Below are 14,836 nucleotides of genomic sequence, written 5' to 3'. Positions count from 1 at the left end.
AAGTAGCAGTCAGTGTTCATAATTCAGAAGTGGAAGCATTGATTCAAGTAATTCTTTCTCTGTAATTCTGTCTGCGGTTCCAAACATGGATGTTCAAGAAGGCAAATTTAAACTGGAAAAGTGTAGAGAAGAGATGTGATGGTCAGAATGGAAAGGTCCCCTTTGAGAGGAAACTGAATGAGCATATCCCACTCAGCTCAGCAAAGTGAAGTCTGGAGAGGCATGTGAATTATTTCTATAAATACTTTGGGGAATAATAACCAGGAAGGGAAAGAACTATTTAAACTAAAGGACAATGTTGGCACAAGAATAGATAGGTACAGGCTGGCTGGGAAAACATTTTGGCAGGAAATTGGAATATTTCCAGAGCTCCTGAACTTTAAGGTTTTGAAGCAAGCTTCAGATTTTTCATTTTGAGGATTTTGTCTCCATTATTTTTACTTCTGACAGTAAAAGCTGGATCATTTATGAACAGAATTATATAATTATTCCTTACAATAGCAGGAGCCCAGAGGTCTCTTTCAGCCTTATTTAATGGATTTTAAGAGTTAGAATCTTCTTGGGTCACTGACTGTTCTGAACCTGTGGTCTGTATTGCACTTTGAAGACATCTGTGATGGTAATTGGATAATTCTGTTCAGTAGGCTTAGATTTCCTGTGTAGACATCCTTGTACCTTTGGTAGCTCCTGGGGAGCAATGCAGAAGTTGAAAAGTTGGAAAAACATATTTAGTCAGATTTGTGTTGTATGGTAATAATTGCTACCAGTAGTGGTTCATTTACCCAACTCAGCTGGAACAGTTTGTTTATACTCCTACTACCAGTAGTACAAAAATACATGTGTGTAACTTTTACGTTTTGTCTTGGTACTCATTGACAAGGACCTTCAAAGTGTATGCAGATGTTTTAGTACTGTTTGTCATTCAGTAGAGCTCTCTGGTCTTCCCTTGTCCTTTTAAGGTAGCAGTAATGTTACACCTTAGAAGGAATTCAGTTTTGACAGGAAGGTAAATATGTATATGTTTCCCTGAATTACAACCCTCCACTAAGTGTATTACAGCTAATAAATCTCATAATCCAAAGATAAAGGTCAAGAGAATAATCCTGAAGTCCGTTTTGAGTCTTACTCATGCTTTTTTCTGTTCAAGGGGAGAGACTGGTTTCAATGCCATTATGATCTAATAAATTTGTTGGTATGATTAAGGGTGACTGGGATACCTTAATTGAAAATCCAGTAAAATGCTAGTGGCTGATCTGAATGGAAGATAGTGCAATAACCCACATTTTATTAAATGTTTGGGCCCTGCTGGCTTTATGGGCCCTGCTGGCTTTATGCTTTTCAGTACTTACTAAAAAGGGAGGGAGGTGTCAGTAAAAAAGAAAAGGAAATCCAAAAGAAAACTATGACTTCAGCTTCCTCTTTTATTCATTGTCATTGAAAGAGGGGAACTTGTCCAGCTGAATCATGTAAGGAGGAAGTTGCTGTACCAGCAGGTGATAACAGGTTTTAGCAAGTTAGGAGAGGACTGGATGCTGCTGTGTTAGTGCTGCAGATTGAGGCATATCCTTTTCTACCATCACAGGACAAGTACCTTGTGCCACACCAGACAAAGCTAATGATGTGGAAGGAGAAAAGGGATATGGGCTGTTCCTTGAGAGTCTCGAAGTGCACCCATCCCTATGTATGGATCCTCAGTACAGTTACACCCATCTCTGCCACACTGTGCAGTGACTGATCTCATAGAATAAAATGTACTCTTCTCTGTGTAATGCACTTTCATTTATCACCTTTCTAGGAAAAGAGTAAATTTCAAATGCTGTTCTTCTCTAAACATCCATGTTCATCTCACTATTAGAAATCTTTGTTAGGATTGGTATTCAGGTGCCATGTGCACTCCCTTGAGAAATCCAAGTTAGTTGTGTATTGATTAATGCAATTCTCTAGAACTGCAAGGAAAGGTTTGGTCCCCAAGAGCTGTATGGTTCTCCTCTTTCTGATTAATTTAGTCTATGAATTGGTTTGTTATTAGTATTTATTTGTAACTATCATGGTCATGTGCTTAACTTAGAGACTTTGCTCTACTTCTGGTCAGTTTTGATATTTTTAAATGCTAACTTGGGATTCATGGAGAAAATACCCATTCCTCTGGTAGTTCTTTTAAGTTTAGAGGGTATTCCTAAATTTTGTTGTCTAAGGGTTTCTGTTTCTAGCCAGCAGTATTAGGACCGAAGTATTTGTACTCAGGAGGATGAATGGCTAGCATGGCAGGGGTATTTTTCTCTTCCATAAAGGGTTCCTTATATACAGATCTCTAAGGTGAGGCTTTTCCCATTCACAGGAGAAGGCTAATGTGTAACAGTAAGGTACACTGAGCAAATTGGATCTGTTGCCACGCAGTTTCATTCTGTTCCTAAACTATTCCAGTAATCTTATTTTCTATTATATCACATGAGCAATGGTAGAACAGTCAAAAGAATTGCAAAGGACATTTCTCACTGCTATGTCCTGTTCAGATACAGTCATTTTAGAGATTTGCCCCCTGTTGCCTGAAATGGAAGGGCACTGTTCCTGAAATTTCACACCAACTGTCAAAATTGCACCTGTGACCCTGTCTCTCTTTTCCTCCCTACCACAGCCCACTGTTTGTAACATGGAAGATCGGTCGAGATAAGCGATTGCGTGGATGCATAGGTACTTTTTCTGCCATGAACCTGCATTCAGGACTCAGGGAGTACACACTTACTAGGTAAGAATTTGTTTTCTGTAGCCTTGACTTACATATTTAACTAGTCTGTTGAGGAGATAAGTGTGCTTTGGTTTGTTTTGGGTTTTTTGGCTGTGTCACTGTACGGGTCAATGAAAACCTGTGTCTCCTTTTGATGCTGAGAATATTGTCTGGATATTTGACTACTGGTGTCATGAGGCCATGCTTGCAGTTAAAAACCATAAGTTGAGCCTGTTCTTATTTTATTGGTCTGTAAACTACTCTCCAGTAGCTTATGGTAACTGATTATTACAGTATTTTTCCAGTGTTCAGACAAATTTTAAACTTAGTAGTTAATGTCAGGCCAGAAGACCAGAAAGTCAGATTTAGGGATAATCCTATTCACACTTCTAAAACAGCAGGTATTTTCACCTCTTCTCCATCAGGTACTTCCAATCAGCTGCAGTTAATTTAATGCTACAAATTTCCATTACATGTTACTCTTCAGATTCATCCCAGCCCCTGAGTGGGAAGCTTCTGGATGAGGGAGGTAAGTGATGATAATCCTTCACTCCCTGGCAGCATAATCTTCATGTTTTGATCTACACCTAAATTCATTCACCTTAATATTGTTCCATTTCCTTTGCATAGAGTGAAAACTAATAAGTTTATCACTAGAGCTAGTAGCAAGCTTTCTACTTGTTTTTCTAAGAGTTTTCCTAAGTTTATTCTCTAAAGAATCAATGGAATTTTGTTCCTTTCAGTTACAATAGATTTATTGTGCTTTAAAATAGAAGCTGCATTCTGGCATGTGTAGACCTCTAAAATTGTCATTACTTAAAATAATTAGTGCTTCCAGATCACTTCAGATTTGAGGCTTTTGTCCATTACAGGATCTTCCTCTTTGCTGTTAAAATGCCTTGTCCATCCTGGCATTAAATAATATTAGAATGGGAGGTGTTCTTTCTTACTTAGTTGCAACCTGAAGTTCATTTCATGCTTCTCTGCTGAGCTTGAAGAAAACTGCTCATCTCCTGGAGCCCTTACAAACTTCTGAAAGACCTAGTTACCTTTATTGTGTTCAATTTATTTATTATGCACTCCGGAATGTTTCTGCTTGTGTCCTTTAAAACAATTCAGAATGGTCAGTGAGAAGAACCTTTTAATAAAATTCAAAGCAATTTCTTTGTTGAGAGTTAAAAGGCTTAAAATCTTAACCATTAATGAGCCAAAGTGAATGAAAAATAACTTCCCCTCTGTACTGGAAAGTGTTTCATTTAGGTGTATGCTTTACAGTGCCTGATCAAGAACAATGAGCTTGTACAGTAAATTTCCCCCTGAGGCTAGGAACAAGGCAATAGCTCAAGAAAATAGTTTTTGTTCCTTGTAGATTTTTCCATTCTCACAAATTGGACAGGACTGTGTTCTTAAATACCTTTAAAACTGATTATATGACTCCTGTCACTGCATTCTAACTGTGGAAGCTGAATACATGAAAAGTGATGAAAATTAAAAGGAACTGAAATAATTTCAGTGCAGTATTTACAGGATGGCCACATGCTGTGGAAGTTTATAGTAGGCTATTTAGAGGATAGATCAGTAATTTTCAAGATGAGGAAAATGAACTATATACCAATCTATTTTTTTTAAAAAAATCTTCAGAAGCACATAAGTTGCTTTAAATATAACATTTAGTGCATATTGGATTGTGTTACATTTTGTGGTAAATCTTTTTTTTTATGCTTACGGTACCTAAAATGTTCCTAGGTTGCTTAATATTTTTTAAATAACCAAACTTCAAATATGATCACTGAAATGTACAAAAACGGTGGTCCCTTCTATCAGTCACTATATAAAAAATGAAAAAGAGGGTTACCTGTGATTAGTTTCCTTCCTGTGATCAGTCTTTTCAACTGTGGGGCTTCCAGAGGAGAGCATTTGAGGAATAAAAGGGCAACTATTGAAATGTCCAGGGGCTTTGAGAGTTTGCAGCTCAACAGGTCTCCTTAGGAAGGATTAGAAACTAGGACATTACAGCTTACTCCAGCAGTATGTTGACAATAGGCTGCTGCAGAAGGCATGACAATTCCTGAAAGGAAAAAACTTATTCAGGGAAGGCAGAAATTATCAACAAGGTAGGTAGAATGAGAATGGGCTCTACTGCAGGAAGTGGAATTTGACCAAAACTTCCAGTTGACAATGCAGTCAGATGACTGCTGACTTTATTTTCCTTTGACACTGGGAGGCACATTCCTTCAGTTATTTTGAAGATATAGCATGGATAAACAGAACCAGGTTGTTTGTCTAATTCATTCTTGCTCCTGTTCAGCAATTTCTGTGTAATTGTGGCCCAGCTTCCAGTCAGTATAGTGGTACAAAAGATCAGCTGTTTTTAAATACCTTGGTGCTTAGAAATCAAAATATCCACAATTCCCTTCACACATGATTTTATTGCAAATATGCTGAATAGTCCATAGGATCACAGTAAATAAATCTTGTTATTTCTAGTGATCTCTGGCTATATATTATATCCATATGTGTAGGATACAACTCTCTATCTGCATATGGTAGTGTAGTTACTTTGAAGCAGCATAATGATAGTTTATCTAGGAATCTGGAGTGAACAATTTCTTTCTTGGGACACCCCCACTCTACACTTTTTTGGGTCTGGAACCAAAAATGGTGGTGATCTGTGACCGTTTTGAGCTCTGTAGGTTGTGCTGATATTGCCAGTATGTTCTAAACAGGAAATTTATGTGGAATGATTCATTGTTAATTGGATGCATCTGCATAAGTTCTGAGGAGGCATGAGAATACCCATAGTTAAAAAAGCTATTACTGCATTCCTTATAAAATCTATGTGTTAAATTCCATTTTCTCTGCAGTTATATCAGTGAAACACAGGAGAAAGGATGTGTATTATTAAAATCTTCTACAGAACTTTACGAAGGGATTCAGACTTGGTGATTTGTATTTCATTTTACTAGGAGGCAAACCATGTCCAAATGTTCTACAGTGTTGAATGTTACACTTTAGAATGAAGAAATTTTACCATGGCTAAAATAGTCCTTTTTGACTGAATGTGTTAAATTGATTATCCCACCTGAATGCATAAAAATAAACCAATCCAGATTATGAAAAATACCTTATGTTTTACAGCTCCTTCAAGAAAATACTCTGAACTTGGAAGCAGGTTACCAAAGAATTTCATAACAGGTTGATAAATTACTTTTTCATGTATTCTCTACAGCAGTAAGACTTAGGTTTTGGCACTGAAGTTTTAAACTCCTGCTTTTATGCACTTGAGATACTACAAAATTGTTTCAGTTCTTTGTTTTAGTTTTTAATCTATTTAATAGAATTTGAAGTAATATTTTATGCCTATTGGATGTAAAAGTATAGGTGCATAAATTTTTAACTTTATGTTGGTTTAGCCCATCAAGGCTAGAATATGTATCTGGGGAGGGAGATGGTAGAGAGCAGGCAGGTGAAGGGAGATATTCCACAGCAGAGTCTGCTGTCCCAGAAGAAAGTGGTCAAGAAAAACTGGAGGACTCCAAGGCTTAAGTGTATTAACATAATGGCTGAAAACTGGGTTTAACCTACCTTCCTTTAACTAATAGGCCTGTCTCTGCTAACTATATGATGTAATCAGGTTTTTTTTGTTGTGTGTTCTACTTATTACTCCACCTGAGGGAAATAGGACTGCTTGTCAGACACTCAGCTTAGATGTGGCTGATCAAGAAAAAAAAAACAAAGAGAAGCTTGGGATGAGAAGCACGAGATGGAAGGAAATGAAACCTATGACCCAACTTTCTCATAACTGAATTTGGGTGTACATTCTATATGAGGATTTGGCACTGCTCTGTCCTTGTCAGCAATTTCAAGAGTCAATGCTGCCTGCCTGACCTCTCTGTCAAAAACACTAACCCTTTATTCCTCTTCCAAATGTTACCATCCAACTGTAAGATAGTAGTACAGCAAGCCAATTTAAGGGGTGAAGTTGAAGAATATTTAAGAACTGATCACATTTAGATTGATGCTAGCCATACTTGCTAAAGACTAGTGACAAGTTTTAGTAAGACAGGACAACTTCCTTTGTGTATTCACTTGAGTTTACTACTCTCACCCTGTAATCAGTCCCATAACTTCCCAAAGCCTTTACCACCAAGCGATGTTGCTGTGGGTGTAGGTAGTCATTACCATTGATCCAGGGCAAAGCATACTCATTCATCTGACTGCAATTTTTTGAACTGCAGAGTTGGGGGAATTACATGTTTTTGACAGTTGTTTTGGCCTTTGTTATTCATTAACCTGTGACAGAAGTCATAGGTTGAATTAATTTGTGCAAATAATATTTCATATAATGTTTCCCAGCATATTGTTGCTTCTGTGTTGCCCACTGATAATACTTTGCAGGCTCTCTTGCTTTTGGCTTTGATTATAGTATACCACTGCTGAAAGTTGGCTTTTTAAAATTCTGCTAATACACTGTCTGGTAGCCATCAATGCAAAAATGCCTGATAATTGTGAGATGAAGCTTACATTATCACACTTGTAATTAAACTCTGCAGAGAGCAGTGTAGGTTCATGACAGCCTGAACTCATCAGGGTTATGCTGTTCTTCTATGTTTAATACTGTTTTTAGAGTCAGGGAGCTTCCTTTCCATTTGCATGTGTCTGTGAAAAGCTGGTGCCTGCTGGTCTCCTCTGAGTTCTCAAGGTTGCCTTAGTGAGGCACAGATCTCCAAGTGAGAAGCGGTGCTTAGGGCCATATGTGCATAACATGGTTCTGTGGCCAGTTGAGTGAACAGACAACCACTGTGTACCACAGCATGTGAGAAGCCACTGGCAGTAACCCTCTGCAATGAGTAACTCCTACCTCCCACTTAACAGCAAGATGCAGTCATGAAGGGGAAAACTTTTAGGGAGGGTTCAACCGATAAAATCTACTAGGTTTTAAGAACAAAAGTGCCCTACATGCTGTCAGCTGGGACTCCTCAGATCTGTCACATTGAATCCTAGAATTATTTACATTGGAAAACACCTTTAAGGTCATCAAGTTCAACCATTAACACGGCACTACCAAGCCCAACATTGCAAAATGTCTTCAAGTGCTACATCTACATAGCTTCTAGGTCCCTTTAGGGTTGGAGACTCCACCCCTTGTTTGGGCAGCCTGTTTCAATATTGGTGAAAAAGTGTTACTTAATAGCCAGTCTAAATGATGCTTGGTGCAACTTGAGGCTATTTTTTATTGTCCTGTCACTTGCTGTTTGGGAGAAGAGGCTGACCCCACCAGAGTTATTAATAATGTTGGATCTTAGAACTCCTTTTTGTTTTCAATAATGCTTTTGTTAAAATATAAAAGGTATTTAAGGTATTAGCACTGTGATCTTGAAGTATTTACTGATTACCTCTGTTGAAATTGAGGCAAAATTATTTTAACATATAGATATTTTGTACTGGCTCATGGATTTGCCTGCCATATCATCTGTATATAGATGAGCTTTTACTGAAACTTGGAGCTGTTCATATTTCTGAATTTTATCCAAGCCAATAAAAGCTAGTTGCTTTGAGTCTGCTTGTAGACACTGACTTTACAAATAACAAGCACTTTAATTTGTGTAAATCCTAAGATCTGTTCTAGTGGAATATATGTTTATTAGTAAAACGGTTTGTGGTGTAAACCCACAATAACAGAAAGTCCAAATAAAGTATATAAATCTGAATTTATTGAGCCAGACTTAGTTACTCTGTGTGAGTCAGTTCAGTAAATAGGTCTGTAATGATTTTGTGCCCACAGTGCCAGGTTGTTACTTCAGGGAACTGTTGTTTAACAGAGCTGTTTGCTGCCTTCTCTCCAAGGGCAAAGCTAGATACCATACTGTCTCTTTAAGTAAAAAAAAACCCAATTTTTTTGTTTTAATGATGAGTTAAATGTGTCTCCTTTTGTTAGGAAGGAAAATCTTGTTTAGAAGAAAGGAGCATGTCCTATGGAATACATGTTTTTTGCATATTGCATGTGTTGAGAATGTAGTGATTCTGCCTTAATTTTTTTCTTTATTTAAGAACAATCAAAACAAAAAACCTGGTTTTGTAATTGTTACTCTATTATTCCTGAGAAAAACCTTGCTAGACCCTTGGACCTAATGGTAGATGAGTCTGTTTCCTTAGCAACACTGCTTGAAAGAAAGCAAAGGAAAATGCCACAAATGGAAGGACAGTCCTTAGATTATTATCTTTATCAAAGGAGGAGAGCATAATAATGCTTTTCCAAAGCTTTTTCAACAGAACCAGGGTTATCAAATATTGGTAATCATTTTACTGTTTTGCTGGAAAAACTGAATTATAGACTATGAATGCTTTGGCACAGGAGAACGCATTACTGTGTTTTGTAGAGTAAACTTACTTTTGGAGTTGACTGTTTATGAAAGGTATCTGAAAATCAAGGAAAAATAAATTTTATAATTTAAATTTACTACAAAATTGCTGTATCTGTATAAAATGGCTCAATGAAGTTTAGAGGGGGTTTTACTGAGACTTAAACTTACTGTCATAAGTTTAAGGTCTTGGCAGTAGAATTTGGTGTAACTAAGGAAATGGTTATATTTGAATTACTTATCTTATATTTAAAAGACATGCATTAAAAATTGGGAGTTTCAAAAATGTACCTTTATAAAATGCATGCTTAGAAAAATACATGCTCAAGCAAGATAACTTTCATTTGTTAATGTAACTTGTGGTATTGGGAATAAATCAGATGTTGCTGAAATTTGATTGAACTGGTGCTATCCAGCAGTTACTCAGACTTTCCAGATGGGTTTCAGGGAGGAGTCATGTCATTTGTCACTCCAGTCTTTCCCATGATGAGCTTGCATTTCATGTTCTTCCCACACAGTCTCCTATTATGTGAACAAAATTATGTTCAAAGACAGAGTTCTAGTTGAGTTGAAACACGAGTTTGGTTCTAAGTCAGATACTTATTTGTCTTTGGATGTTACTTAACAGAAGTGTTTGGGAGGGAGGGTGGAGGTAGGGGAACTGGCCACTCTGGCTTTCCTAGCAATGCTCTGTATTGCCGTAACTTCTTGTTTACTGGTACAGGTAGTTGTTGGTACTTTCATGGGTTTAAGTCAACTTTTTAATCTTTTTATATGATAATCTTAAGGAGAACATTATCAAAACATTGCCTAAAAATCTTTTATAATGACATTTGCTTTCTTTTGAGACTCTTGGTGACTTACTGATTTCTGAAGTGTTACAAAGATGTGCTGATGGGCCAATGCTACAGAATACAAGATAGGACTGTGCTTACAACAGACAGAGATATAGGTGGAGTATGTCTCAGAGCACTAATACTGTAAAGAAAGGATTTGTCTATTTGGAAACAGGACAGAAATAAAAAAGTTGGCACAGCAATTAACCTGCTTCTGGGTGAGGTTTCCCCTTTGGCTGTTCTCAGCATAGCAGGTGTTAACTTTTAATGTAGAGCAAGGGATGTTTTTCACAACTTTCTTCTGAGGGTAGTGAAACATCCCACTGCACAAACTGGCCAGTGCTTATATGTACTAAATATGAGACAGTCTGGGAATTGAGGTGCAGCTGTGGTATATTACATAGCTTGCCCAGAAGAAGTACACTTCGGCTCATGAACTGTTTTTTACTGAAATCTGATATTTCAATACCAGTTAGTAGAGATTAGGCAAGGTCACAGGAAAATGAATTGTCTCATGCTTACAAGCTGTTAAAATCTTTAAACTCTGCAGCTTTGTGTGGGAGGCACTGTGGGAAAGGAGTCTCTATTAAAGTTTTCAGTCTGTCAGCACCTCCTCCATTTAGGTGTTTTCTGATGCTTCCTTTTAAGACTATAAAGAAGAAATAGCACAATCTGGGTGTGGGGAACTGGGCTCCAAAAGCCCTTGTTATCCCTGTTCACTTTAATACAAAGGTGTTGAAGCTTTTGAAATGGGTTTTGTACAATTTTCCTTAGATCAGATTAATGAGAGTTAGAATGCTCTTGTAAACTGTAGCAGTGTATTCTGGAATTTTTTTAATAGAACTGACAGATACCGGTTTCTAAAATTTGTTCCTGTTGACACCAGGAAGAAAGAAGTTATGTCCTTTACAAGAGCTGTGCAATTAAGATGGTGGAAAAGCTCTTGGAAGAAGAAGAAATAGCCTATCCACTGCTGGAGCACAGGCAGCCATAGAAATGCTGAAGAATGTCTGAAGACATCTGAAGTTAAACACATTTCTGAGGTAGTCCTAAAGTCTTAGAGGCCCAATTACTCCACACTATTTCAACTTGTATCATGTGTATATTTGTGAGCAAGTGACCTCAGAGTGGGGAGGGAGAAACAACACACAGGAAAGTCTTGAAAGACTTCTTGAATTTCATCGTTTACAAGTGACTGGAGTTTTACCCCAGTTCATCTCCAGTTCATTGTAGGGGGTATATATACTTACCTGAAAATAACCAGGTTTTTCTTTTCTAACATTAATTTAAAAATATAATATTAGAAACAGAAGCACTTCAGGTTTGTCTCTTTTCTTTGAATTGCAGATGCACTTTTCAGATTCTGCAATTTTCAACTGTACCCCTTAGAAAAATGTATGGAGTGCTATATACACTCTAAATGAGTGTATATTTGTGATAGCCTTTATTTTAGAAACAAACTGAATGTACTTTGATTTTTTTTTAGCTCTGTAAATAACTGTGTGTTGATGCAGTTCACAAAGCATCTACTGCTGTGAAAGTATGTAAACAAACCATTATTTCGGAATATTTGTTGTATAACCAAAAAATATTTCTAATCTCCAAAATTCCTACTTTTGAGTTTTCAACTTTTAATTAAAACTTTTCTAAATATAGTTGTAATTTACATGTGGAGAATAGCTTTTGATCATGGTGGAGAAAAGCTTTTTTTGGCCATCAGTACAAATTTCTGTAGGACTGGTAACACTCAGTTCGTCAAGCAGGGATATTTTCTGTGGGGGAATGGTGACATGTGCCTATGTCATAAATATAATACGTAGGCTTACAAAGTGTCAGCTCACATGCTTAAATTTAGGTTCCCTGTTCCAGTGCAATGGCATAATCTTTATTTCTTAGTGCAGATTACTTGCATTAAAGGGTCAGTTGTCAGGCAAGCAGTCTCTCAGGTTGGAGAAGTGAAGTATATAAATAACTCCCACAAGAACTTGGGGAACTGGTGCAGATGTTAAGAAGTGCTTTGCTGAGCCTGGGCACAGCTCTGAGAACTTCTCATCTGTCAGAAGCTACAACCCCAGCTTCAGTAAAAGAGTCCTTTGTGATCCTGGCAATTACTACAGTTGTGGTTTAAGTCTGTGTATGAAATCAGGTATTGCAAACTATTAGCAGCAACGAAAGGTGACTTTTTATTTTTACTGAATTTTTCAGTTCATTTGAATTCCCTTAGTTTTGATTTTACAGGGGAAAAGAAGAAAAGCTCCTGGGGTTTTTTTTGAACAGTACAACTTTCTGGTACTTCTAGTTCAAGTAATTTTATGACTTCTGTAATACCACACAATGAAATAGGTGTCAAGCTTCTTGTACCATGCAATCAATTTGATACTTTAGATACCAGCCTAATTGTGAGTAACATTCTCAGTGTTTTATTGATAAATAAAAGGCAGATTAGAAATGCATTTACACTGGTACATTCAAACAGTATTTCTTACTTCAAGAGACTCTTCATTTCTTTATTTTAATGTTGCTAAAATGAATGATGTAGAATAAAAATATAGATAGTATGTAATAAAAGGTTAAGCAAGTATTTTCTTCAAATATTGGCTTACATCCCATTTAACTGAAGTGTCCATGTAAAGTAAAAATATATATTATGCCTCAATTGTACAAACGTTGAAAGAGATTTGTCTGTATGGAAAAAAAAAGTTCTGTGTCCCTATGTATATGCATTTAACAGCTTAAGTTCTTGTTTAACTAGAGTTAAAAGAGCTGCTTGTGTTATCTCTAGGCCAGTTACTTCCAGGTATTGTTGTTAAAGCCCCACATGTAATGTGTTCATTTGGCCATGAATTAAAAATGCTTGTTATATAAGTGAACTCAAAGAAGGAAAAGGAGAAATATAATTTTAAAGTAATTGAGAGGTCATTGTAACCTCAGTTCTACAGCAGGGCATCACTGCTTTTCACCAGAAATATTTTACATGCTCTGTCAAGAAACTGATGGTGGTTTTGTTTCTGTTCCAGAAACTTCTGCACAATTTGCAAGCTGGTTAGCTGGCCTTTTCTCATCTGTGCTGAGGATGCATTCTGCAGTTTGCTCACTTAGCTACAGAGAGGCTTTTTTTCTTTGACCTAGACTGCTAATCCCTCATTGCAAAGAGCAGCAGCTGTGCTTTGTCTGTGGAGGTCTCTGCACTGCATTCAGCCTCGTTTGCCAGGGCCACCCCTCTTTGTGTGCTCAGCTTTTTCAGTCACAGAAAGGGTGACTTTCTGGTTTGTTGCTCAGAAAACCCTCTTCAGGTTTGTGGAAGTCTGCAATGCATGTTTGGGGGTTCTTTCCCCAAAAATGTGAATTTCCAAGAGCTGTTACATATGATTTCACAAGTCTGTGTTTGACTAAAGCATTCCTGACATTCAGGAGGTGAAACATTTCATGAGTTGCTTTTTAAAAAGGTGATAATCTATTTCTATTTAGATATTAGCCACTTTAGATAGATGTGTTGAATTGTATATCTAATGGTGCAATTATGACTAAATCAATTTTTTGTGTGTTCCCACTGTATCCTTATTTAACATTGAATAGCTGGGCTTCAGTTGGTCTTGGTACAAGTCCCATAGTTAAACATATGTGGCAATGCAAGATGTTTGTGGTAGTTAAAAGCTGAATAGACACATGGACAGAACAGTACTTTCCTGGTTTAGGCTTTACTGCAGTAAATGGCAAAACTCTGCTACCTTCAAAGGCAGAAGAATTTGGCCTGTAGTTTCTCTAAGAAGATATGATTTAAAATACCTAATTCATAAGCAGACTTTTCAAATGTATATAATGCTGTTGATTTAAATGCATTCCTTGAATACTTGAGTTAAGATTGAGGCTATGGATAGATGTAGCCTAACCTTTTGCCTTTTCTTCACTTCAGAACTTCCCTTTTCATTCTAATTCAGCTGTTTTTATTTGCTACTCAAAACCTGGTTTAGAGTGAAAAACATACAGAGTGACAGCTGGCAGACTTGGAACTGAATGTACTGTTTAGCTGAGCTTGCAAAAGTTCTGTTGCTTGGGCATCTTGACCTTAGGTACGAGTGGTTTGTGAGTGCCCCATCCAGGCAGTTCTGTAAGCTGAGTGGGTTGCAGGTGGTACAGAACATGCCACCCCAAGTAGACAGAATTGTGACAGGAATCTGGAAAGAATAAAAAGATGAAATCGTGACCCGCTCTCATGAGTGAGAGAGAAGTGGCAGAGTTGCTAAAAGGAGAATAAGAAGATGGCTTACAGACAACTTCTTTGTGTGTGGAAGATACAGGGAAGGAAATTCAGGAAGCAAACCTTCCAGATATATAAAATGTGTTTTTGTATCTAAAACATACTCTGTTCCTAGCTTGATCTGCTAATGGGATTCATACATGAAATAAAAACCTGTACACGTACAAAATGAACAGAAAAAAAGCCTTTTTGTTGCCTTAAATAGGAATTAAATTGTGTTGATGCAGCAATTCTGATGGCTGCATTCTAGAATAGTTTCATGATAGTGGGAGCAAGTGCCTAGAAACCAAAAGTCTCATGAAGTATGGAGGGACCATTTCTTTCCCTGAGGGCTTGTTACGTGTGATATGCCACAAGGGACTCATCTTGTGCCTATCTTTTACTGTATTTATAAAAACACATGATTAGTAAGATGCTGTGAGCTCATTTGTCATCCTCTACACTGGCAGCACTCAGATCTGCAACTCTCTGCAGATGTACTTGCAGGATGTGTAAGAGATTGTGTTTAGCTAAAAACCAGTTGGTTTGAACATAATCCAAGCTGAGTTGTGATACTGATGGAACACATTTGGGAAACAAGCCAGGATATTATTCTGTGTTCTGTATTTTGAATAGTTGTATTCCAGTCTGTAAGGCAGTGTGGACCTTTGGTTAT

The 14,836-nt window shown here is 37.2% G+C and overlaps 1 protein-coding gene across 1 annotated transcript in view; it reads left to right on the top strand.

Annotated features, from left to right (window-relative positions):
- Positions 1-14,836, top strand: part of AMMECR1 (AMMECR nuclear protein 1) — a 72,343-nt gene that overhangs the window by 30,501 nt on the left and 27,006 nt on the right. Inside the window, exon 2 of the mRNA XM_021547858.4 lies at positions 2,636-2,746. Coding sequence (XP_021403533.3) covers positions 2,636-2,746 — 111 coding nt within the window. The remainder of the gene's footprint in view (positions 1-2,635; positions 2,747-14,836) is intronic.

This window comes from Lonchura striata, chromosome 4A (assembly GCF_050655825.1).
Source record: "Lonchura striata isolate lonStrDom1 chromosome 4A, ASM5065582v1, whole genome shotgun sequence".
In the NCBI taxonomy this organism is placed as follows: domain Eukaryota; kingdom Metazoa; phylum Chordata; class Aves; order Passeriformes; family Estrildidae; genus Lonchura; species Lonchura striata.
The sequence above is the reverse complement of the archived record's forward strand: the minus strand, read 5'-3'. Positions and strand labels throughout refer to the sequence as shown.